Source organism: Simochromis diagramma, unplaced genomic scaffold, assembly GCF_900408965.1.
Source record: "Simochromis diagramma unplaced genomic scaffold, fSimDia1.1 OVJJ01000802.1, whole genome shotgun sequence".
Lineage (NCBI taxonomy): Eukaryota > Metazoa > Chordata > Actinopteri > Cichliformes > Cichlidae > Simochromis > Simochromis diagramma.
Window position 1 is genome coordinate 2,575,817 of NW_024387492.1, and position 24,883 is coordinate 2,600,699.

Below are 24,883 nucleotides of genomic sequence, written 5' to 3' on the forward strand. Positions count from 1 at the left end.
TTATCATTTGAGAACTGCTGGTCTCCTCCTGGCAACCTTTCCAAACAAGTCACTTGTTCAGTCTTTTTTCGTTGTATTGCCTTAACGTTTAACAGTAAACATGCTAAGTGAGGTGTGTAGAGACTGAAACGTGGCTCTTTGTTTTGTTTTTACAGTTTCCCTGAGCATTGCACAGTACAGTTTTGAGTTAAATTTGCTGGCATGTCATTTCTGGGAAGACTGTGGCACTGAAGACACTTGCTCCATGCTCCAGACCAGCAAACTGCTAGATTCTTTGCTAATGATCATTTGATTAAGTACATTTGATTAGCAGTACCTGGCTGCTCCTTACTCTTCTCATTCCTATGGAAGCAGCAAGAGTTCACAGAGTCCAGTGAAAAACTTTCTTTTTCACATGATTGTATTTTTAAAGATGTAAAACAGTATTTATCACTTCACATTATTTAAAAGTATTAAGCTAACCTAACTACATCAGAATAATCTTTCCTGTTTAACGCTGACAAATTTGAGTGTGATTATATCAATAATAGCTTTAATATAAAAAATAAATGACTCAAGCTTCCACCAGTAAAAGCAGCTGTCTTTTTATGAAAACAGCGGGTACTGTTAATGTCATTCCCTAATAGCACTTATACTGGGATAATTAATTCATATAGTTCTCGATTTGGGAATTACATGAATAAGAGCAGGTGCATGTTAGCCCATTGGTTCCATGTCTGCTATTATTATTTCAGCATAAAATTTCTTGCAAACGTACAACTTAAGTTGTGCCGACACTACCCTCAGATCTACACTCCCTTGCGTCACAGGTTGCGGCTTGCAGCGGCTTACTTAGCCACAGCCTGCTAGCCTTATTGCCCCTCATGCTTAACCAGCACTGATTCAGGTGACAGCGATTGAGAGCTGATGCTGGAGCCAGTGAAGTCCGGCACTCAGTGGCAGCTCATGACTTGTCTCAAAACACCAGCACCCACTGTGTTAACTCGCTAACATCCTGACATGAATTATATGTCACTCACAAATTTTCAAGCATCAACACACATCAACCACTCAGAAGTGGAGAAATGTAATCATTCCTTGGATTGACATATCAAGTAATGCAACACAACACAGCAATAGAAAAAAAACACATACGCTGCAAATTTGTTCTGAAGCAAAAAATACAATCTTTTTTCTGCCCTTTAACGTTTAAAATAAATCTTACATGAGTGCTGAAGGTATAGTTACAGTATTTTCTGAAACCACTGCGACTACTAGAGTACTCTGGTGTAGTACTGTCCGAGTCCGGTGACCAAACCAAAAAGCTAAGAGGCGTATGGACAGAGCTCTTCATAAATGCCACTGAAGCCTGGCAGCATCTGTGGGCAGCAGTAAGCACTCCCATCTTAAGCCTGACTGTGATTTGAGACACGTGACGCCCACATGACTTTGAAGTAGAGAAACAGAAGAGAAAGCTAAGAGGAAGATGAGGAGAGCAAAAGTGAGAAAGGCTAGGATACCGAGGCAGACAGAGATGAATGGGGTGGGACAAAGGCAGAGAGGCCAACTGAGAAAGAAGGAATCAAGTAAACGGTGACGTGCAGGGAGAGAGCGTATATACAGAGGAGACAGAAACAGAATGAGTGCTGCAGAGGCAGAAAGCAAAAATCTTGTCAGTTGGAAGTCTGCGGCAGGACTTTGAGGGGATAATTAGGGAGAGTGACTCCAGAAGTGGAGAATAAGTTCTTAGTCCTAAGCCTTCATGCTGAGGGATTAGACTTGGGCTGAACTCCTTTCTCTCGCTCTCCCGCTCTCCAAGGACTAACTGCTCTCTAAAGTGGACCGCTGACAACTTGGCAATGGGGACAAGCTACTGTAGCTGTGCCTGCGCTCTGTCCATACTGTTCCATTACAGAAAAAGCCAGTAGCCTTTTCAGGATCATTCACAGTACTGGGAGTGCAATTATAGAAAAAGAAATCTGGCACATTTCAGTTCTGTCCAATAGCCTGTAGTAATGTCGGATGTATTATTACCACCTTTGGATTGCCATCCATCCATTTTCTGCCACTTACCAAGGTCCAGGGTCACAGGGGCTGCAGTGTAAGCAGAAATGCCCAGACCTCCCTCTCCCCAGCTACCTCCTTCAGCTCTTCCAGGGGGGCCACCAAGACATTCCCAAGCCGGCCAAGAGATGTAATCTCTGCAGCATGTCCTGGCTCTGCCTCAGGGCCTTCTCCTCGTGCGAGATGCTTACAACACCAGCTCCTGAGAGACACCTGGTTAGATGCCTGAACCACATCAACTGGCTGCGTTCGATGTGGAAGGCTAAAGGCTCGACTCTGAGTCCCTCCCAAACACCTAGCTCTTTACCCTGTCCATATAGGATGAAGCCCAGCCACCCTTCAGAGGAAGCTCAGTTCAGTGACTTGGATCCATGATCTTCTTCTTTCGGTCTCTACCCAGAGATCACGACTACGGGTGTGTGTAGGAAAGTAGATCAACCGGTAAATCGACAGCTTTGTTTTCACCATCAGCTCAACTCACCACAACAGACCAGTACAAAGTCTACATCACTGCTGATCCCCACACCAATCCATTTCTCCATCTCTCCCCTCAATCATCAACAAGTCCTCCAACTAGAACAGTAACTCGTGCCTGACCTCAAAGTTAGCACTTCAAAGTTCCTGGACGTTGAAGTACTAATTCTCACTCCAGCTGCTGCAAACTCAAGCATCAATTTCCCAAGTACGAGCTGGAGGTCACTGCCCAGTGAAACCAACAAAACCACATCATCCCCATAAAGGTGAGATGAGCTCTTAAGGTCACTGTATCAGACAACTTCCACCCTTTGACTATGTGTGAACAGAATCAACTTTACATTGCATTTATTACAAACTGTGAAAATATTCTGTCTCTCGTAAGTGTGTGCCTGGATTCGAATACAATTCATTTGGGCTTTAACATTCTTAAAACTCAGAGAAAAGCCAGGTAGTGAAACGTGCAATCTGCCTTGCAGTCTCATCTCTGATATTGATACTGTTACCACCAGATGAACACCAGATGTCTGGATGGAGGCACACCTCTCATGAGACATAGGGGGAAAAATCATCATGTAAAAGGGAACTGAATGTACTGAGTGGTTGTTCTCTGTTAAAAATAGGATCTTGTGGAATAATTACCATTAAGGGTATAAATTTTGTTCATTGTACAGCTAAGCGTTAAAGTAACACAGTAGAAAATAACCCTTGTTTCAACGTGTTAATTCGACGTGTTAATAAACATAGCGCACATTCAATCTGTGATTGACATTAACACCTCAAGTGTTGGATGTGATACATGTAACAGCTGATGTGTCTGGCAGCTGAAGCACAGTTACTATCTACAGATAACCAAACTCAAAATATTGAAACCAACAATGAACATTATGGCGTCTCCTTTGACATAAAAGACATAAAAGTATGACTGAAATTGGATTGTTATAAATGCTGCCCTATTTTCCATCTCCCAAAGACAAAATAGGTTAAATTCAGTAATAAAGTTGCTCATAAGAATAAATCTTCACCACACATTTACATTAATTAGATAAACGAGGCACTCAAATCTGAAAATATCTGTAGCCTGAAGTTCAGCATTTTGCTAACTAGAGCAATGTTACTAACTGGAGCACAGTCCACTGCCATAGCTTGTAAAAAAGTTTGCCATGTCAACTTATGCTATGCATCAAAAAGTTGCATCTCTGAGCCAAGAACAATGGGGTTCTCTTGGATTACAAGCGACTAAAACTTTCCCTATAGATGGCTTAACGGTTACGTGCAATATCAGCCCCAGATCTGAGTAGAGGGATGACAAGGTGCTCCACATTTTTCATTACAAATATATAATCTTGCAACACTGACACTCTCGCCTGGCCCTTTGGCTGCAGCTATCATTTTTCTTTTTTACTCCTTTTTTTCTGTGGTGGACTCGGGTCTTTTGTGTAGTCTATTTTCCCCAGCCTCCTGTTTACTGTGCCCTTTGACCGCTGTGCCATTTACAGCACACACACACACACACACACACTACTGCAGAGACATGGATCTAATAACACTGGGACTGTGGCATGTCCTCATTTTACTCATCACAGTGTAATGTGAACACTGGCTTGGCTGCTGTCTCTGTTTTAGAGTTATATTGTATCATGTTTAAGCATTCCTTGATTAAAAGGCTACATATTGATTCATATGTCACACAAGTCTAGAGACAATAGTCCCACTTACACCTATTAGTAACTTTAAATCATCAGTCCATCTGACTGACTCAGATTGTGGGAGGAAAATAAAATCCCCAAGGGAGTTACATAGAAAGTCCCGTGTATCATATCTGGCTCCTTCTGTTGTGCAACAGAGCTTTAGGATTTCTAACTACATAGACATTACAACCTATTTTGCTTAAGTGATATAAATGCAGGGGAATTCAGTTTTAGCCCATACACAGGGAAAAGTCAGTCTGATAGGCAATGGGTAAATCAAACACATTACAGTGAAGCTTCATTGTAATTCCATCTGTGTAAAAAGTCAGCAGATACATTACTGTCCCGGGAAATTGGTGATATTGAACTGCTCACATAGAGTCACATCAAAACAATGACTACCCAATCAGAACTATCATTTAGACACTGCAGGCAGTAGACGTCTTCCCATAAAACCCCAGATATAAAAAAGTTGGGAGCCGGTGTAAACTGTAAGAAAAAACAGAATACTGTGATTTGCAAATCTCATAAATCCATATTTTACTCACAACAGAACATAGAAAACATAAATTCTGATTTTAAAAAAATTATTAGCTCATTTTGAATTTGATAACAGCAACATGTCTATCTTAATTGCCCCTTGGGGATAAATAAAGTTTTTTTGACTTTGATGTCTCAAAAAAAGTTGAGATGGGGCGACAAAAGGATGGAAAGATTAAAAAACAACAGAGACACATTTAGCAACTAATTAGGTTCCCATATGGAAAAGAAATAGTAAAAGCTTATAAAAGACTTGCATCAGATGTGGCCTACTTCATATAGTGAATCATAAATCATATGATTTACTCATGAAAGTGGCCACTTTCTCATTACTTTCATATATTGTTTTATTAAGTATCCAAAACATACAAGTTTCATTTTCATAGAATTTTTCAAGGGATCTTATATCTGTTTTCACTCTTGTATGCTTTTCATTCAAGTTTCACACAAGACAGATACAAACTTTATAAGATTTATATATATCTTTTCCATATGGGTTAATTTCCAACAATCAGTAATATGATGTGATATGGTATTAAAAGAGTATCTTAGAGAAGCAGAGCTTCTCCGAGGTAAAATGTAATGGTCCTGAGTCTGGTGACCCAGTGTTTATGTTTTAATTATTTTATATATCGTAATTTATTAGTTTTCTCATTGTTCTGTCTTTTGTAATTTCTAGCTCTATAGTTCTTCAGTGTTTCGTGGTTTCTAGTTCTGGGTTCTAGTTCCTGTGCCCCCCATGTTTAGTTCTGTCTTCATGTTTCTTTTCATGTTCCACAGTCAGTCGTGTCTCATGTCGCAGTTTTCTTCTCCTGTCCTTCTGCTCCTGATGTTTCAGCGTCAAGTCCGTGTCTCTGTGCCTGTCTTGTGTTTCCTGTTTTACTTTGATAGTCCTATGTCAGCGCATTCAGTTTTGCTTCCTCCTCATCTCGTGATATCTGATTAGTCCCAGCTGTGATTCCCTCCTGTTTCAAATTCCCTCGTTAGTCCCTTGTGTATGTAAGCCCTTTATTTCCCCGCTCTCTGTTGTTGTGTCATCCCCTCACCGTGCTGTGTATTTCTTCCATGCTTCTGGCAATGTTCTGGTTCTCTGTTTCCCGGTTTTGTTTTTCTAGTTTGGGCTTCATGTTTTGAGTTTCTAGTCTAGTTTTCTTGTATTACATGTTTCTCCAGCAATAAAGCTGCCATTTGGAGTTTACTCCTTCGTGTACGAGTCCTGCGTTTGGGTCCTTCCTCCTGCCTGCCACAGCACACCCCTTGACATAAAAATGGACAAAGGTTCGCCAATCTGGGGGAAAAAATTGCATCCAAAACTATAAAACAACCTTAGAAAAATGTTCCTTAACGTGAAATTGCAACGACTTTGACTATATCATCGTATACAGAACATAATTTAATCAAAAGGTTCAGAAATTCTGGAGGAATCTCTGTTCACAGTGGACAGTAATGATCAATGTTAGATGCCTATTATCTGTCAGACTGCACTGTATAGATAACGGGGAGGATTCTGTCCTGGAAATCTCTGCATTGGCTCAGGCAAACTTTCAAAATTCACTATCTGTCAGCTCAGTTGAACAAACTATGGATTTCTGAGGTCTTTTTTTTCTTTTTTAAATTTTACAGAGTGTCCTAACTTTATTGGAATTGGGATTTTTAACGATGTGATGGAAGTTGCAGAACTATCACCTCTGTATCAAAACAGTGGGGGGTATGGAGTTTACTGTGGCCCAAAAAGACAAAAGCAAAATATAAGTGATGGTATATAGTGTGTTTGACTGCTTACTACATAGAGCAGAAACCCAGCGTCGTATCCAAGACCAAGGAAATCACTAGATTGCATCACTTTGTAAGATTACAGGTTGTTCACATCCACTGTAACATTTTTCCACCGTGTGAAAACCGATCCTGACCGCTATCAGAGTTTAGGAGACAGACTGAACTGATGGATCTGAGGACGTTTGTGTCAAATTTGTCAAAGTTTCATCCAGAAAGCCTTTTTCATGTAGGATGCTATATTTTTGCCTACTGTCTTTAGGAACGCGTAGCCTCAGACTGACCATATGATACATGAAGCCAAGGGTAAATATAAAGGGTACCAGTATAGTACATATACTGTTAAAAGGGTGGATGCTCATATTGAACATGGCACACAGCTGTGTTTGTGTGTGCTGTCTGAAAGCAGAGGCTTTGAGGGAGAGGAACTAAAACAGAGGATGAACTATGGGACTGCACAAAAACCCAGTGAAAGAGAAATGAGGATTATTTTTGAACTGTTAACCATGCAAAGCTACAAACGAAAATTTGAAGGTGCAAATGAGCAAAATAGCTCTTCTTTCAGATCCTTTTTACAAGACTCTCTTTATGAAATTTTAACACGAACCCGTGTTAATTACAAGGAGCTACCATTAGCTTAATTAGCCAAGCAGTGCTGATCAAATCTACTAAGCTGATCAAATTGCCTGCAGTCATTTCAGTCAGTAAATTGAATGACTGCAGGCTAAAAATGAGAAAACCTGCTGTTGCTTACCTCTGCTGAAAGCAAGGAGTGACTGATTCCAAAATAACTCGAAGTTTCAAGTGTCAAAGTCGCCCCCGTTATTAGAGCAAACAGCAATATGCAACGTGCAAGAACAGAAAGACTGATAAGGTTTGTCAACAGTAGCTAAGAAGGCGGGCTCACAATCAATCAAACCAATCCACTGTTGTGAACATGGGACACTTGTGCACATGACTACATCTCATGCAAGCTACTTTAAATGAGGAAATATGCTATTTTCATTAAAACTGATATCAATCAAGATGACGCTGAGAAGCACACAAACGTGGCAGGACATCCTGTAAAAACGCACAAACACACACAACTAACGAAAACGGGCCACATGGCTTTGATCAGTGTAGAATGAGAATATTGTCTGCACAATTGCACTACACAGAGGTTGCTTCTATGGCCTCATTTAAATGAAGTTAAATGTTAGGTCAAATTCACCAATTACTCTTTTTTTTCCGAGACACAGAACTGTCACAACACAGGCATCTTTACACAGACAGGCTATTATTAATATTTACTGCTTGCTAAGACAATGATTAATCCATTTTTTCTCATCATTTATATTTAACGTGATAATTAAGAGAGACTCATTTAGTATGCGATACTGACACTGTGTTTCTTTCCACCCTCTCTCATCTCTCCACTCACTCATTCATCGTTCACGCAACGATAACTGTGGCCGCTCGTTAGCTGGAAAGCATCAGGTCCTGTGACTTTCCTGGCTCCCTCCCACGATGAGCAAATGAATATGTTAAATAATCACTCAAAGTGAATTAAAAATAAGCGGCAGTGAAAATTCAGCCCATAAATGTAAACACACAGAGAGAGCTCTCGCAGCTTAGATGAAAGAAAAGTAGGGAAAAAAGGATTTGCTGTACCTTTGCTTCTACCTAGAGGAGAAAGGATCCGTAGAGATAAAAGAAGGAAGAGTGTCATCCAAGGCAGAGCACCAGAAAAAGACAACAAAAAGTAGGTTTAAGCTATTGTTAGTCTACATAAAGCCTGTGACACTTGCATGCAACATGTTGACAATCATGCAAATTGTGCAGTAATGGGAGAAGCGCACACGGGCAGCACACAACTGACACTTCAAAATCTCAACAATTCTTTTTCTAGATTTCATTTTGTTTATGCCGTTGTGTGTTGTTTTAATAGAGTTGAGGTCTACGGCTAAGGTTTTCGCTGGCTATTTGTCATAGTTTTGGCTGAAGTATATATACAGAACTGTGCAAAAGTCATTTCTTTATATTTTTCTAAGTCACTATTTGGGAAAACTACCTTTTTTCCTCAAGAGTGTCTAAACTCTCAAAAAAATGTATGTTTTTGTGTTTTAAACTGCTGCTAATAGAGTTAAAAATGGGTTGTTTGCTAAGTTATTCATTATGTGCAGACACAACACAGGTCAGGAGGTGCTTTTATGTTTGAATGATTCATTCAGGTCCATAGATTTGTTAAGTGGATTAACAAACAAAAAACATTGCTGTGAAAATGCTCAGGTACAAGGACTGGACTGAAACTGGGTGTAAACGCAGCTATTGTCCAAAGAAAGACCTGGAGAACTATTGCTCAAGACTACTTTAACCTCCTAGGACCTGCGTCCACATATGTGGACATCACATTTTGGGTTATTTAGACCAAAATACTCAATTTTGCTCTACAAGGGCCTGATATCCACTTACGAGGACATTATACTGCTACTGTTCTATTGAAATTTGAAACAAATATCCTCATATGTGGCTCTCATTTTTCTTAGAAACAAAAATTTGGTAAAAAAAAAAAAATCTGGTAATTCTGTTTTTACATTCATCAGGACCCAATCAGCTCAAATATCCAAGAGAAATTAAAAATGCATGCTGTGGAGGAGTTCGGGTCTTAGGAGGTTAAAAATGACAAGTCTGGCTCTTTGGAAGCAAAATATTCAAAAAATGATGGGTGGCTCAAGACTTTTGCACGGTACTGTAAATAAGCCATAGTTTGCTCATGATAGCTGAGCAAACTCCAAACTCGTCATATGACTGGAAGCCATGGCCAAATGTTGTTTCCAAGAACAAGAACGAACATCCTTTCTCTGTAATATCGGCACACAGTTATACTTCGGTTTAGGTAAGAGAAGGCTGAAAACACTTGGGCACAATTAGAGAAAAGTCACAGTTACTTTATGCCAAACTTAATAACCTTGGACTCCTGGAGAGCTAGATTGAATTTGATTTTGAAATACAATAAGTCTCAGACTCCCTTTCAACAAGCCAGCGAGATCTGAAAAAAAAAATCTAAATTGCAGAGTAACTAAGAGCCTGTGAACGCTGAGATTTTTAAGCTTATTCCAAAAAATAAATTCTCAAATGCAGCTTTACTGAATTTGATCCGACAGAAAGGAAGCGGCTCCGTCCATTTTAATCATAGTAATAGTAATTCACATTCCATGAATGTGCCACTTCAGAAATGGGCTCTGCTGTCTTCACCCATCCACCACCCAGACTTCAATATTATCTTACACTGGCAGTGGATGTAGAGTGTAAATTGTGTTGCTGCAGATTCATCAAATATGAATGCAAACCCTGCTACTATTTCTCCTACATGCACCTTACCTTGACACTCTTTGATCCTTATTGTTCCCTTTCACCCCTCTCTATCCCAGATAAGCTTCTTCCTCCTCTGAGCTGTCTCCCCAAATTCCAGTGATTTCCTTATCCACCCCCAACCCCACCCCCGAGCTTCCCTGTTTTTTTCACCCCATCCCCACCATCCCCGCTCCCACACAGTGGACCGTGTCACTGCTTGTTTGCTGTGGAAGTGAGAGTAGTACACAATTATGTAATACACAGAGACCTGGATGAAACGAGGCTGAGGACACACACGAGCACAGCGAGAGAGACACAAAGGTGAGATGTGGGACATGCCATGCTGTTGTGCACCCCTCTGCGCCAAACACACACACACAGTCATCCCCCCACCCCCACCCCACCTCTCTGCAGTAGCCGCACAGCAACACGCAAATGCAAACGGACAGGTAGTGCAGGCGCACACTGTAAATTTACAGCTCACAACCAACACAGGGGTTAGTGAGCTAAAAAACAAATAAATAAAAGAGATATCTACAAAGAAAGAGGAAAGAGTACCTTGCTCTGCCTTCAGGTGTGCGAGGCCTTGAAGAGAAAAATCAAACAGACAGGAGAACAGAGAGGAAAAATTGAGAAAAAACACAACACGCCAATACCACAGTTGTATTGTCACTGTGCATGCTTTGCATAATGGCAAAGAATGGCTATCACACTAAAGGCAAAGCTTCCCAAAGTGCATTCGAAAGCTTTCCACTGAAACAGACAAATGACTTATACGAGGAACAGTCTGCATGAATGTAAAGTAACTGTGGAGGGTGTTTGCTGAATAAAGGTCAAATCTAAGAGTTAAAACAGAACTTGTGGTAAAAAAATTTGCTTGCGTTTTAAAGGTGAATGCATAAATAACTTATAACTGGATGGGACGTGAATGGCTGCAGCAGTTAAACTGAAGCTGTGACCTCATTTGCCTGGAGACTCACCTGGTTTTCTCAGGACTGCTGTGGAAACGTCAGGAAAAGAGAGAGAGAGAGCAAAGAGAAGCATCGCATTAGCAACACTCTACAACCACTTTTGCATGTTGCATCTGCACATGCAAAAAAACCAAACCCCTAACACACTTGCGATCATGTAAGGAGCAAAGAGGCGCCCTCTTGACATGTCTGATTGTAAACTATTTCAGTGTGAACACCTGTGGAAAGAAAAAGGCATAAAACTGAATCTGTCCCGCCCCCACGGGATCCAGATCGACATTTGTGCAAACAACTCTTCCACATTTCGAATATTGTCATTGTAGCATAATATTCCGCATCACACAGAGTCCCTTGAACACGTAAAATGATGCATAAATCCACGCTGCTGAGGATTTATGGTGTGAGTTTTATGGATTGCAGGATTGCTTGTTCTCAGACCCATGCCTTTCTCCTCCACCTCCTCTTCTTCAACTTATCGCTCACCCACAATCACACGCCCCTTGTGGTTTCTCAGAAGAATGCTCACAGTGGGAGTCCCGGTGTAGCTAATAGTGGAGCACGGCAACATTACAAAAACAGAAGAAAAAAAGCCGCACGTTAAGCTTCATCGCTCGCGGCAAACATCCTCACCGAGAGCTCACCCGTCAGTGACACCTTGTGGGTCTCAGACATGCCAGTGTGATTTAGGCAACATTACAGATGACTGAGTGGATTCAACATCAGTTGAGTCTGTTATATATTTATTATTCTTCTTTAGTCACAAACCTGAAGCTCGCATCCTAATAGGAATACTCGCGCTTGTAATCGGTGCCCCCCAAAGAGCATCAAAAACTGATGAGAGGAAAATTAAACACATCTTAATTAAGACAGACTACATCAGACATTTTAAATATCGGCTCTAACGCGAGATATCAGATATTAATGTGACTTAGCGATGCGCTTTGATCTCTGCCCAGTCTACAAAGAGGAGTGGCCTGTTTCGTACTACTAGATACATCCAGGGATTTCCGTGTTTCGTTTTTTTCCCACCCGCCTCCCTGACAGCTTTAAGTCCTTGTTTAATGTTAAATTTAACAAACTCAACCCACGACAGATATATCATTTGAGAGGAGGAGTAGGGAGGCAAATTCTGCAGCAGGGGATGGTGAAGACGAGGTGAAGATTTCCTCCTGTCTCCTTTAGGGAGTCTAAAATGGATGCTGCCTCTCCTCCCACACAAGAAAAATGACATTGGAAGAGGAAAGGGAAGGGCGATGGGTGGAAGTGTGGGAAAGGAGGGTAGAAGCTGATGGACGGCAGCACTGTTCCAGTTCTCAGGAGATGATCCTGGGGGGGGAACTTAATGCTTGAATTTATGTGCCTGAATCAGCAGGTACACATATTTTTTTTCCCTGACTGTGCAAATGCTTGTGTCCAGATATGGTGCGTGCGCGTGTGTTAAATGCTCAGTTTCCGTGTAGATAAAACCTTTTCTCTTGTCGCGACGGTGCTCAGAACAAGCCAATGTGCTGTGGAGGACATGTGGTCCGAGCGTAATCCCTGGCTCTATTTTACCAGCAGCTTCACCACTCAAATCCAAGCATAATTTTCAGCATGGGCACTAGACACAAATGCCCCGTGCACTGGCATCAGGCAAGTCCCTGCACCATTTTTTTCTCGCTGACCTACTTTTTATAGTAAGATTATTGTAACTGTCATTTTTTCCATGTCTGTTTATTAATCCCCAAAGCTAAGCCCGAAGGCACCATTTCAGCACTTACTTAACAGTTTGCTTGCCCTAGCCTTCAATTACTAACCTTCCACCGAGTCCCTGCATATTTGTTTAAGCAAAAAGGAGGTCCTTAAACTGCTCATTACAAATGCAGGATGTGGAATCCTGAAAGAGGACATGGATGATCATTTTTACATATTCATTAAACAATCCTGTGCAGCTCTTAACAACCTTGACCTTCTGCATACCTTTATGTAACCAGAAAAACCACAAGGTATTCAAGAGATTTCATAATGTCACCGCTGCTAAGTTAGCTGAACTGAAAGAGATATCACATCCAGATCGTTTCTATTAAAGACAGTGATATTTGCACAAGGAATAGCAGGAGAATAATAACGATGGCTGTGCTTAAAGAAGCAGTTTAAGAATGATCAATGACAAGGTCAAGTACTAAAGCTACAGCTACAGATCTGCACACTAAGGTCGACGCATGCAGAGAGCGAGTACTGTCTAATTTCACTCCATGCGCCATGACGCAGTTAGCCACACTGATACATCCTGATCCACACAGGAGGCGAGACTGAGCATGTGTTTTATGGCCAACTGTTTATGGTGCAAAGCATTGAAGGGCTTGCAGGCGTTCAGAGAACGGAACCATTTCATAATTATCACTGCGGTGAAATGATGATGCCTTAGCAGAAGGTTGACCCCCACTAATTCATGACAGATGAGAAAAGAGGGGGGGGGGGTATACCAGTGTGGGAACAAGAAGGATGTTTTTCAGTGAAGTGGCAAACAGAAGCTTTATCCCACTTTTCCCATTTGCTCATTTCTCATCACACATGTGAATTCTGCCCAGTCCTTGTATTTTCCCTTCCAGGCCAGTCGGCTAGCAGGCTACCATTAAAAACACGGCTGGGAAAACTCTTCCAAGGCCCAGTCTACTCAGCCAGTCAGCCATCTGCCCGTTTTAACGAGCAGCTCCAGGGCCTCGCCTGCATCCGCGTGCATTCACGCGCATGCCTGTGAATGCAAATGCATCCGGACTCCTGCATCTGACAATGTAACATATACATATTCACACATTTGACAAATTGCTAATTTCATTGCTCATTAATGTACGGCATGATCACAGTATACTGACGGGACAGGTGTGCGAACATCCCCTGAAAACATTCTGTGCTCAAGCGCCGCATGAACAACAAGTACTTTGCCCACTTGTGGACATGTGGCCATAACAGTAAAAGAACTCTTCACGAGTTTGCCGACAGACAGTTTGAATTGACGGCAGTGTTTGCGCAGGCATTTTCCAGGCAAATTAGCCATCTCTGTTCTCATTATCCTCCTAATTATGGTTCCCAGTCTCTGTGGCATAATCAACAATCAGCCACATCAGTTAATGGGAGAGCAGAAAAGAGCAGCAGTCAGTTCAGCTGGGGAATTAACTTGACTACCCTCCCCTAGCTCCCCTTTTTTTATAGCCTGAAATCGGAGGAAAATGAAGAACAGATGCCTGAATAGAAGGATAGAAGGACGAAGAAGGAAGTAAGCATGAGTTGGTTTGTTGTCCAACAGCTAATTTCCTGTGACAAATTAGGGTACAACAGGCCAGTGGTAAATTCACACATTGGACTCGTTCTGCCCTGCAGCTAAGATATGACCACCGCCCGACTGAGTCGTCTTAAAACCTCGGCCTTTCTAACACAAAGATGTCACAGTTCCACCGTCAGCCCTCAGACCAACAGGCCTCCTGCTCCTCCTCTATCGACTGTTCGACACAGGCAGCGGGCAAATGGGATGAAGCGAAAAGAGGTCAAGTCCAGCCCGTTTGCTCGACTGCTCTGCAACCAGCACATCGCGTGCTGTCCTCAACAACGCCACAGGCTAGCACTCGTGATCTGACGTCCGAACAGCTTCATTTGATCAGCAAATTTTGGTGCATATTAGGAAGCAAAAGACAGCAAAAAAAATATCACATTTTAAAGGCACGCTGCAGTGATGACATTTAAAAAAACAAACATTTTAATTGTATTAGATACAGTTTAAAATAGCTCGTCATTAGCGCTCTAGCGTTCAGTGAGCATTCCTCTGATTTCGGGCAAAATGGAGTCATCCCTCAGTCGTGTCAGTTTGATTTAGACAGGCAGGAAGTGGGTCAGCAGGGGAGGAAATTTGACATGGGTCTGTTCACACAAAGGGATCTCCTGCAATCCATACACGTAAACAAATAGTTAAGCGAGTAAGGTTATGGTGAAACTGTGTATTTAAAAGGTTACCCTTCTTGAATATGGAAAAAAAGAGAAAATTTTGTGTTGTGGTGAATGGAATAGCAAAAAAACGAGCAACTTATTTTTGGCATCAGCTAGCACTGATCTCAAGGCTGTAAAGCAGCAGGGTGTTCTGAACAATGAGAGATTTTAACATGAAATAGCAGCAGCAGCAAGCTTGGTCTATAGTGAAATTATTTTTTAAATATATATATATTTCCTGAAAAGAAAGGGAAAGACCAGTGGCAAGTTTTGTCAGATCACGTAGGTATCAATTAGAAAAAAACAACTTTTTTTAATAACTAAAGCTTTTAGGGTGTGAAGATGATAGAATAAGGTGGAATATCCTCAAAGAGCTGGATCTCATTACACTCTCCAAATAAAGCGATGGCCTTGGCACAGAAGCAGAAGAAAAACACATGAAGTTATTTCTCAACCAAACTTTGTGTACCTTCAGGTCCTTGCAAAATCTGAATACATTTAATAGGGGGAAAAAAAGAGAACTCAGTATTGTAATTTTAGTCATATCAGCTAATACCATATCCACCACTGCCTGATCAAAAGTAATAACTGTGAAGGGAGAAGAAATGCTGAGAACATCATCTCCAATTTAACTCCCACGTGAAATACGAAGACGTTCTAAAAGAAGCCGTAAGAGCAACAAAACCCTCGGTATTTTCATTGGGTGTCCTGCATGAATTGCATTAAACCGCTCAAACACACCAGAGTATAGATGCTCCTGCTTTATATAAATTACACTGTTGTGCAATCAATGCACATTTTTCGAGGCATTTCATAAATGAAGTTTGGTGTGGCACAAATCGCATTAGGTGCAGCGGGAATAGCAACACAGTTATGGAAATTGAATCTAATTTTCAGAGGCTTGTATTGAGATTTATTGCGTTGCTTACAGCCACATGGTATGAGATGATTTTAATGATGCAACATATGCAAAAAAACAAAAAAGCAAATATGAAGGGTAATCATATAATCTTTTTTTTTTTCGCTATACCTGGAAGCAGACAGCAGATGTGATGCTAGTTGAAGTCTGCATTTGTAAGGAATCCCATTGAATTTTTATTTCAAAATTTTAACCAGCAATCGTGCTTGACACAGAAAGGTTCTGGAGCCAGCCCTCTTACCTTCAGTGCAGTATCGACCTACATATCCAGTTCTGGAGCAGTCACAGTAGGGTTCTCCGTCTGCCAGTGAGCAGATCCCACCATTCTCACAGGGGTTCTCTGTGCATAGGCCCATCATCTCCAAGCGGACTTTCTGACTATTGATAAGCGTGGGCAGCTTACTCCCATAACTGAGGTCTGTGATAATTCCTTTGAATGGCGCTAGCTCGCGGACGGAGGGCAGGGTGATGGCAGACGTGCGGATGTCCCCTGGGAGGCCTCCAAGAAAGAGGTCACTGACAATATTCATGAACTGCCGCTGAGGCCGCACCTCTTCCGTCTTGGTTTGGCCATCCAAGGCCAAGCCAGTCCGCAAATTGTGCCTGTTGATGGCTGCAAAGTGCCAGCGGCTGTCGTTAACCATCTTATCTGAGGTGATGGTGGTCTCGGCACAGTCGATACTGACGCGAAGCTGCAGCTTACCCTCAGATACAGCGAGAAGCAGAAAGTCACAATATCCGCCATCATCAAAGTAGAGCATCAGGCCCTCTGGTTCTGAAGTCTTGAACTGAAACGTCATGTCGCTTCTGGTGCTGGCATCCCAGCGCAGGTAGCGAGCCCACTGACCTTCAGAGCCAGTAAACTCCAGGCCTATGCTTAGGCCCAGCATGGTACTTAGCAGCATAAGGAAAAATCCAGGTAGGCTGTTTGGATTCATGGTAGAGAATAACAGGGAGCTCAGAAGAGGGTGAGAACTGGGGACAGATCCTCAAAGTGATATGAACATCTGATAATGGTTTAGTTCCGGGCTTTTTCTGCTGAATGTTATATTCCACATAGATAATCTTAGTCAGGCAGACAGCGCAATATCCTTTTTTTTATCTGAGAGGCAGATCTAACGTTGATAAAGGATCTTATCTCAACTGCCAAATCTATGGAGAATTGTGCAAAAAAGGAAAGGAAAAAAAATCCACTTTCCACATAAACGCGTAAAATTGCTATGGTAAAGGTGAGCCGTAGCGTGTTTTGTCAGTGATTCAGAGCTGTGTCTTGTGATTTTTCTTTAAGGCGGTTTCCTGGGTTGAAGCACAGAACAGTCATCGTTGGTCCGGTTCCACGCCCCATGGTTTAAACTGCAGGGAAAGAACAGACAGCACTGAATGCATTTCTTTAAGATGAATCTCTATTTTCTAGCAAAACAAAGCAACCACCTGCAAGGGGATGTGTGACACAAATAAAATATGTGACCCAATGAAACATAACAAAGAGGAGTCCAGAGATTCTTATTAAAGGTTATAAAATGTTGTATCAATTAAGTCTGTACAAATGAGACCCATTCATGCCAAGCATGTTGTGTCCACTCCATCATCCTATTAGGGCCCATAGAAATTAATATGATTGTGACACATCATGACAATCTGTCATGAAACAACTCACTCCTCTTAGGCTACAATCAACCATTCCTGTTGTAGTGTACTTTGGTTTATTAGCCAGTTAGCTATGCAGGAAATATTTCAAATGATCCACACCCCTAATCCCTGACCAGCTAAATCACTGCTAGGACAACGAGGGGTGGGGTGTCCTTGGAAAATGACCCCCTCTGTAAGAGATCCCCTGCCTGTAGACATTTGACAAACCCTGTAATGTTCTATATCTAGTTAGCCAACACAATGTAGAATTTTGGAAACATCATTTGTCAAACTAACACTGTCTGTGAGCTTTTGGCTTAACTGTAGGGATTTTCTTTAGTGTTGCTAAAATATGCCAACCTAAACTAGAGTTATAAAGCTGGTTCAGATGTAAAACAGCACTCAGAGGAGGTGGAATAGGGAAAACAGCAATTAGGCAAATTGTGCCTATGAGTTTAGATGAATTAGAAGGGATACTGAGAGCACCATTCAATGCGGATTTGACTCTCTAGGTGGCCATTAAATAGCACTAAATATCTACTGAACACCCATTAAAGGTTTACAACCATTTTATGCACTTTTCTATTTCTGCCAATTACTCATTTTATTTGAAGGTCCACTCAAATAATCATTTATAGTTGTAAAGCCTTCGTTTGAGAGATGAATTCCCAAAAATACACAAATAAATAAAGTCCATCTACTGGGCTGGGTTGCCTTGCTGATTCCACGATGAGAGGAAATCCATGGAGGTGAGCCGGAGCATGTGTTTAGCCTCAGACGTTAGCCTGCTGTCTGTAAGGGCCTGCTGGGATCCTGATAAATATGACTAATTATCTGCCGCCACTCTCCTTTTCTCACTTGCGTATCTTTGGGGGATTGCAATCATAAACAGAAAGATGTTACGATGGTGCTACTTCATTTCCAAATCCCACCACTAGCATTCTTTTTCTAAATTTCCTTCAGTGAATACGTTTTTAACTTGTTCACATCACCCAAACCCAGATGACAGCGGTACTGAATATTAACTAGCTCACTGGCCTTTGTACGCTACACCTGTACTCATCTAGTTCTGTTTGATTTTGCTCTGCAGAGCCAGGAATGATTCACATGGTGAAACCTTATACGTGTGTGTACTCTTCCAGCCCTTTGCCCTTGCAATTGTTTTGGTATTGGGCTGCCCACCAGACAAACGCATTGTCCAATCATGACAGTAGCACAGACCCATGCAACACAATAGGCCCTTTAACCACCTGCCCTGAATAGTTAATCTTGCTGCAGCAGGCAAGCTATTGAATTGTAGAAACTGATACCTATGCTAATGCACCGTGTACACATGCATGTGTGTCCCTGTGCAGGAGTGTACCTGACTCTGTCTCTCTGACAACGCTGGGTTGCCTGGCTGGACGACTGTCTTTGTCTTAAAAGTGCCTTTGTGAGACAGCAGAGAGGTTAAAAGGTTCTGTGTGGTGAAATCACCCTGAACGCTACTGCATCAACCCAAGCCACCAACTATAAAAGAGTGTTATGTGCTGTGTCCCTTGACTAAGCAAGGCTCAATATGCCCATGAAATCTGAGATGCCTGCCTGGTATAAAAAAAATGGCCCTGGACTCTATTCAATTAACATGAGTTATTGTGTGTGTGTGTGTGTGTGTGTGTGTGTGTGTTGCTTAACTGCGATATCGGGTGTCCCTATAGCCTGCAAACCATGGTTTTAACACTGAATGCTAACAATGCTAACATATTCTCTTTCAAGCAGTTATGGAGATATCATTGTGTTAAACTCAGCTGTTTACAATAGGGGTTTTTTCCACCTTTAATTGATTCTGACTTTAAAAACAACATTTGCCCACCATGACATTAACTACTTAACATTCGACTGACTATAAGCCCTGCTCAAAATCCAAATCTTTCCACCTCAAAGCTAAGCTAAATGAAGCTAACGTAGTGCCAAGTTGAGTTTTACCCAGAATATGTTACTGACACTTTTCCTCGCAGGCTTGTTATGAAAGATGCCCTTCAGCTAACAGCATGCCTGAGAGCACCCAGCAGTCCTCACTCCACAGGGCGAAAAAGGAAAAATTAACAAGCTGTTTTGGGCTTCTTAATTAAGTACTCTGTTTAACTAGCATAAACCCAAACCTGTTTTTTTCTGCCTCCTGTTAAACAAATAGGAATAATTTCTAAATAGCTACCTTGCTCTGCTAGAATAAGCACATATTTTCCGGGATATACACATTGAATTATTAAATAGTGCAGGATATGAGATGACCTGTATGGGATACCTTCACTGACTGCCCATAAATGATGCATTGACAGGTCCGGCTTCGGTGCAGCAGATTTATAGGCATGTTTTGTAATGTAGCCGAGCCCCTATCACGCACTGGAGACCCCCTCAGCCCCCTGCTGTGCTCCCTGTCCATCACAAGCTGCAGCCCGGAGGAGCGATTTAATCCGACAGCAGTCACAGCAGACGAGGGTATGCTGCATTAGAAGCGTGTCCGGACCTGCCAAGTCCACTGCTGGTAAGAGGAAGTGGGGCGCAGGGAGCAGAAGGGGAATTTTAGGGTGAACCGGGAATAAAGTGAAGTCATTTAAAGCTTCAGTGCAAAACTTGAGAGCATAAACTTCAATCTGGCACCAGCAGGAACGGACACGATTCTTTCCGCTCCCGCTGAACATCTGTGCAGGGCTCCAGATGTTGCAGTTAAGAAAAAAATAGCCCAGTATTTAGATTTTAGATGAGCAAATGGCCCCTAAATGCATCACGAAATCCAACGTGGGCTTCAGTAAACAGACTTTTATAAAACACCGGCAATAATTTAGAGTAAATAAGGTACAGAGACGGGATCAGCGGTAACTCTGCAGTCAGCTTAGAGACACAAGTTCTCGCAGAAATATTAAATTAGAGGGATGCTGTAGTCTCTGCTGAAAGCCCCGGTGGACATTTCAATTCCGCACGGCCGAGCTTTCACAATGTAAGTGCAACAGAAAATGATGCTATCGATCACATGAGTAATTTCATCCCTTAATGGAATATTTTAAACCTTCAGATGATAGGAAACATTTAAAACCTGCCAGAAACCCAACCCGCAAGCCCGCACGGATGAATAAAACAGCGGGCTACATGTTCCCCCCCAGCCGCGCTCAAGCTTTCCCTCTGCCTCTCGCACGGTGGCAGTCTGACTGTGGCTCGAGGGCTTACGAACCTTTGCTTTTGGAAATTACGAAGCGAAATTTGAACAGGACTCGTGGGTGAAGTTGTCGAGAAAACGGGAATAGTTCGGGGTAGTTTCCTCCTTCGCTGTTCTCTCCGACCGAGAGACGCGATTCGGTGAGCTAAAACTTTCCATCTCTACGCGCTTCGCTCATTCCCTACGAATTTGTTTGCTTTAAAAAGGAACAACAACAACAACAAAAAAAAATCAACTCTAATAAGTCCACGTTATCTCCCTCACGTCACAGACCTACCCACTGTTTAGTGTTAAACTGCGGGTGAAGGCTTTTCAAAATTCTAACGATCCAAGCCATCCCACTGCGCCTAATTCCTCATCTCAGCTCAAAGTCACATCAAATTCGCAGAATATTTTCAGAAAAACTTCAGAATCCCGCAACTTAAGCATCCTCACAGAAACAAATAACGTATTAAGATGGTGGTGGGGAGGGAAAGAATAAAAAAATAAATAAAATTAAAATAAAACAGGACTAAACCAGTTTTAATCTGCTCCTACCTTTTTTTTTTCCACGCAGAGACTCCGGACGGACAAAAGCCCCGCGCGTAAATATTGCAAATTATAGTAATCCAGACCAAAATCCCATCCACAAACCCGAGCCTTTCTTGATGAGAGTGGGATGCTGATGGTGGTGATGAGGCGGTTATTATAAGTGAGGCGCGGTGGAGGAAAAGGCAGCCGTGCTCCTTCCTCCGGCTCAGTGAACGCGCATCTCTCAGCTCTGCTTCACTCAGCGCTACTGTTGATGGGCCCCTGGATTTCTCCCACACTGACGATCTGACCCGCCTTCTTCAGAGTAATCAGCACAGTGGGTGGGGGGGTTACTCCATTTGCAGAGACAACAGCCCCTCGGGACAAATTACCAATAAGGAAAATTATTTATTCCTTATTTTTAAGCTAGGCTTTTATGTAATTCAGGCTGCTTGCGCGCTTAGGAGACATTACGAGAAGCAAATTACGTACTGCAAAAGTAGTGCATGGCATGCCCACCTAATATGTAATATGTAATATATATATATATATATATATATATATATATATATATATATATATATATATATATATATATATATATATATATATATGTATGTGTGTGTGTGTGTGTGTGTGTGTGTGTGTGTGTGTTTGTTTAATACACACAATTCTAAATGTTCCTGGGGGCTGTTCCGGGCAGAAGGTCTGGTTTCTTTCAGTGCAGTTTTTCAAACCCAGGCGAAAAGAGAGCACAGAGTGAAAATGTGACGTTTTGTTTTTAATTTTCACCATAGGGGTTTAGAGCTTAAATTCAGCACCTTGGACAGCACCCCCCGGTCTTGAGACAGCTACGGGCGACGTGCAAAATCCCAACGAGCCGCACCCTGGGCAGAGGGGAAATCTTTCTTTTTTTTGCGTGTTGCCTCAGCAGCTCTGATGCCAGGGTGCTGTCCAAGGTCCTGAAGGCTTGTCAGGCGTAAATGAGAGCGAAAAGAGAGAAAGCCTTTCAGACAAGAGAGGAAAACTAGAGAGATGACCGTTCGGCCTGTCACTGGCTCCTTTTATTGTAATCTAGTCTCTTTTCTACACACTATTGATACTACTAATTACACCTGCTACTAAGTAGTCATAATAGCAAGCTATTATGCAGCTAGTAGTAGTGTGGATTTAACATGCTCAAACAGCTGTACTGGTTTGTGGCTCCACGGTGGAGTGGTTTACACTTTCACCTAACAAGCCAAAGATCCCTGGTTGGTTCCAGGAGGAGACACGAATCCCTTTGGGGTTGCTTCAGGAAGGGCAACCTGTGGGAAAATCTGCTAAATAAAACATGTGTAGCTGCCGGCTGTGGTGACCCCTTGTTAAACAAGGAGCAGCTGAAAGAGGCTCTGTGTAGCTTTATTGGTTTGACATATTTTGGCACTGTTTTTGGAAAATGTGATAAGGGGCTCTCCCATGAGGCCCTGGGACCCAGGTGTTGTCAATACAGGTAATGATCCACAGTGTTTCACTTTGTGCATTCTTCATTTGATAATTAATGTTTTGCAAGAGTAGTGCAACCTGACTCAACCTGTACACCACCAGCCATCATATTCTGTAGCATTTCTTCCACAGGTATACAGTAGCTGCTGCTGTAGTAGGCTGTTTGGCCACCGTGCTTGGTGCTGCTTCTCCAAATCTCTGCAACTCAAATGGAGTTATGAACACTGGAGTTTTGGGAGTTTTTTTATTATGATGTGGTACATGGATTGATTCCTATATAGTGCCTTTCTACCTTGCTTGAGCACTCAAAGCACTCTATACTACAAGCGTCATTCACCCACTGATGCACGCATCCATACAACACTTATTTCTATGCTTTTTATCTAACATTTACAATTAGGTGAATTTGGAATTCACTCTTGTCTAAGAACAACATTTTGGCAAGCAGACTGGAGAAGCCAGGGATTGAACCATCCTATTTCAGATTAGTAGATGACCTGCTCTACCTCCTGACCAAGCACTGACTCAGCACCATTCCATATTTCTAGCACATTTGCTGAAAAATCTCCCATGCGTGTTTGGCAGGGCAGATATGGCAACGAGGGTGTTGCCATCCTGTAAGGGAATAGAAATGTTATATTTGTCACAGGATAAATGAATTACTTGAATAATAATAACAATAGTATTTAAGAAACATTAAATACAGCAAGACACTGGACTGGGTGAAAAACCCCCAAAGGAGATATAAAACAGTTGCATCAAAGTAAAACGTACATACTGAAAATTCCTCAGGGCGCGTGTTGCTGAAGGGCTCAGGGATCTCAAGTGCAGGTCTAGACTCAGGATCAGCTACCTGAGAGTCTTCACCTAATCCCTTACACTGAACTATCAGGTCATTTTATACATATCTGGGCATCAGACCAAATTTAAACATGATAAGAACTTTCAGCCAGTGGAAGGAAGCTAAATCCAGAGATATGTGGTCTGTCTGTCTTTGGCACCAGCTCAAATCTTAGCTGTTGCACTGAGGAATAGCTCAAGGCATGAAAGTGGCTTTTGACACATGGCAGGACTGGAGGGAGATGAGCAGAAAAGCATCGGTGACCTTCTCTTGTTCTGTGAAGAATAAAAGAACTTGGAGACACAAGTGAGATTTATGGATTTGTAGAGGTGGTAGAGAAAAAAAACATGTATTTACAATTGTGTATGCGAGAACTGTGACACGATCTGAGATATATGAAACTTGCTCTATGCAAAGTAGCTCATAAAGGACCTATATGCCCCAATATGTTTTCAGCATTTTAGCTAATGTTGTTTTACAGAATTAAAGACATCTATAGCGATCAGCCATATTATTAAAACCATTTCCCTGACATTGAGTAAGCTGACAATACCTTTGGCACATTTATATGCATATTTAGATCAAATGTTATGGTCTGAGTAACCTAAAAGAGTGCTGTATTTTGCATGGTGGCATTAACATAAGGGACTCTGATGTCTGAACACGCAGCACTAGTTGTAGCAAAGGGATACGTTCTGTAACAAAGGCGAGGTGTTAGTCAAAGCAGCAGAAAGCCACAGACATTAACCCACTGGTAGAGAAGGTGAATTACGACTGCAGGACGAACAGCGTTAAATGAGGCACTGAAGTCTAATAGTAAATGAAACAATCTCCTGCTGCTGCTGTAAAATTGAGGCCATTTGTTACTTTGAATAGGGCTGCAAGGCTAAAACAACATCTGGGCCACTCTTGCTGCCCAGTTGCCACTGAGACCCTGACCTGGATAAAGTGAGAAAAGAATGAAGGAATGATTGAATCGAATGGTTCCGGGATGAGTGCATCTCACCTATTTGCTCGATAAAATAAAGACCCCATCGAGCTTCAGCTAACCATTACCACCAAGATGGATATTATAAAATATGATTAAAGCGATTTTAATATAGCCCATCCAGCAGACAGCTCTACACATTTTCCCCTTGTTAAACTCACCTATGAAACGTTGCTTTTTCTTGTGGTCTTTTTTGATTTGTGTCACATATTATTCTGTTATATTCTGCCAAACTGTCACCTGCAGGGGCTCGTCCAGGGGTTTCATATTAAAGAGAATGTATTGACACATTAATTAGGTCTTTGGGGTGATGAGAGATTACCGATTCTCTCTTGGCTACAGTAGAGCTGAATCAAAGAGCAGACAGGCAGCGGACAGAGCTACATCCCTTGGGAATTAAAGGAAGATGGATTATGGAACAAACATTCATGAGCTGCTAAACTGCCAAACATACATGCAAACAGAATGACAAACAGAAGTGTTCATTCTACAAATATATTTCCTAGAATCAAAGATGGAAGTGCCCCGAG

The 24,883-nt window shown here is 42.0% G+C and overlaps 1 protein-coding gene across 5 annotated transcripts in view; it reads right to left on the reverse strand.

Annotated features, from left to right (window-relative positions):
- nrxn3b (neurexin 3b) overlaps nt 1-21,349 on the reverse strand; it is a 331,545-nt gene extending 310,196 nt beyond the window's left edge. For 2 of the 5 annotated variants that reach the window (XM_040017562.1, XM_040017563.1), the window contains exons 1-5: nt 21,067-21,349; nt 15,949-17,060; nt 10,838-10,855; nt 10,416-10,442; nt 8,175-8,186 (exon numbers count right to left, since the gene is read on the reverse strand). In XM_040017562.1, the coding sequence (XP_039873496.1) occupies nt 8,175-8,186; nt 10,416-10,442; nt 10,838-10,855; nt 15,949-16,645 (754 nt within the window). In that variant the 5' untranslated portion in view covers nt 16,646-17,060; nt 21,067-21,349. The remainder of the gene's footprint in view (nt 1-8,174; nt 8,187-10,415; nt 10,443-10,837; nt 10,856-15,948; nt 17,061-21,066) is intronic. The other 3 variants (XM_040017565.1, XM_040017564.1, XM_040017566.1) reach the window with 2 other exon arrangements.
- Nucleotides 21,350-24,883: the final 3,534 nt, after the last annotated feature.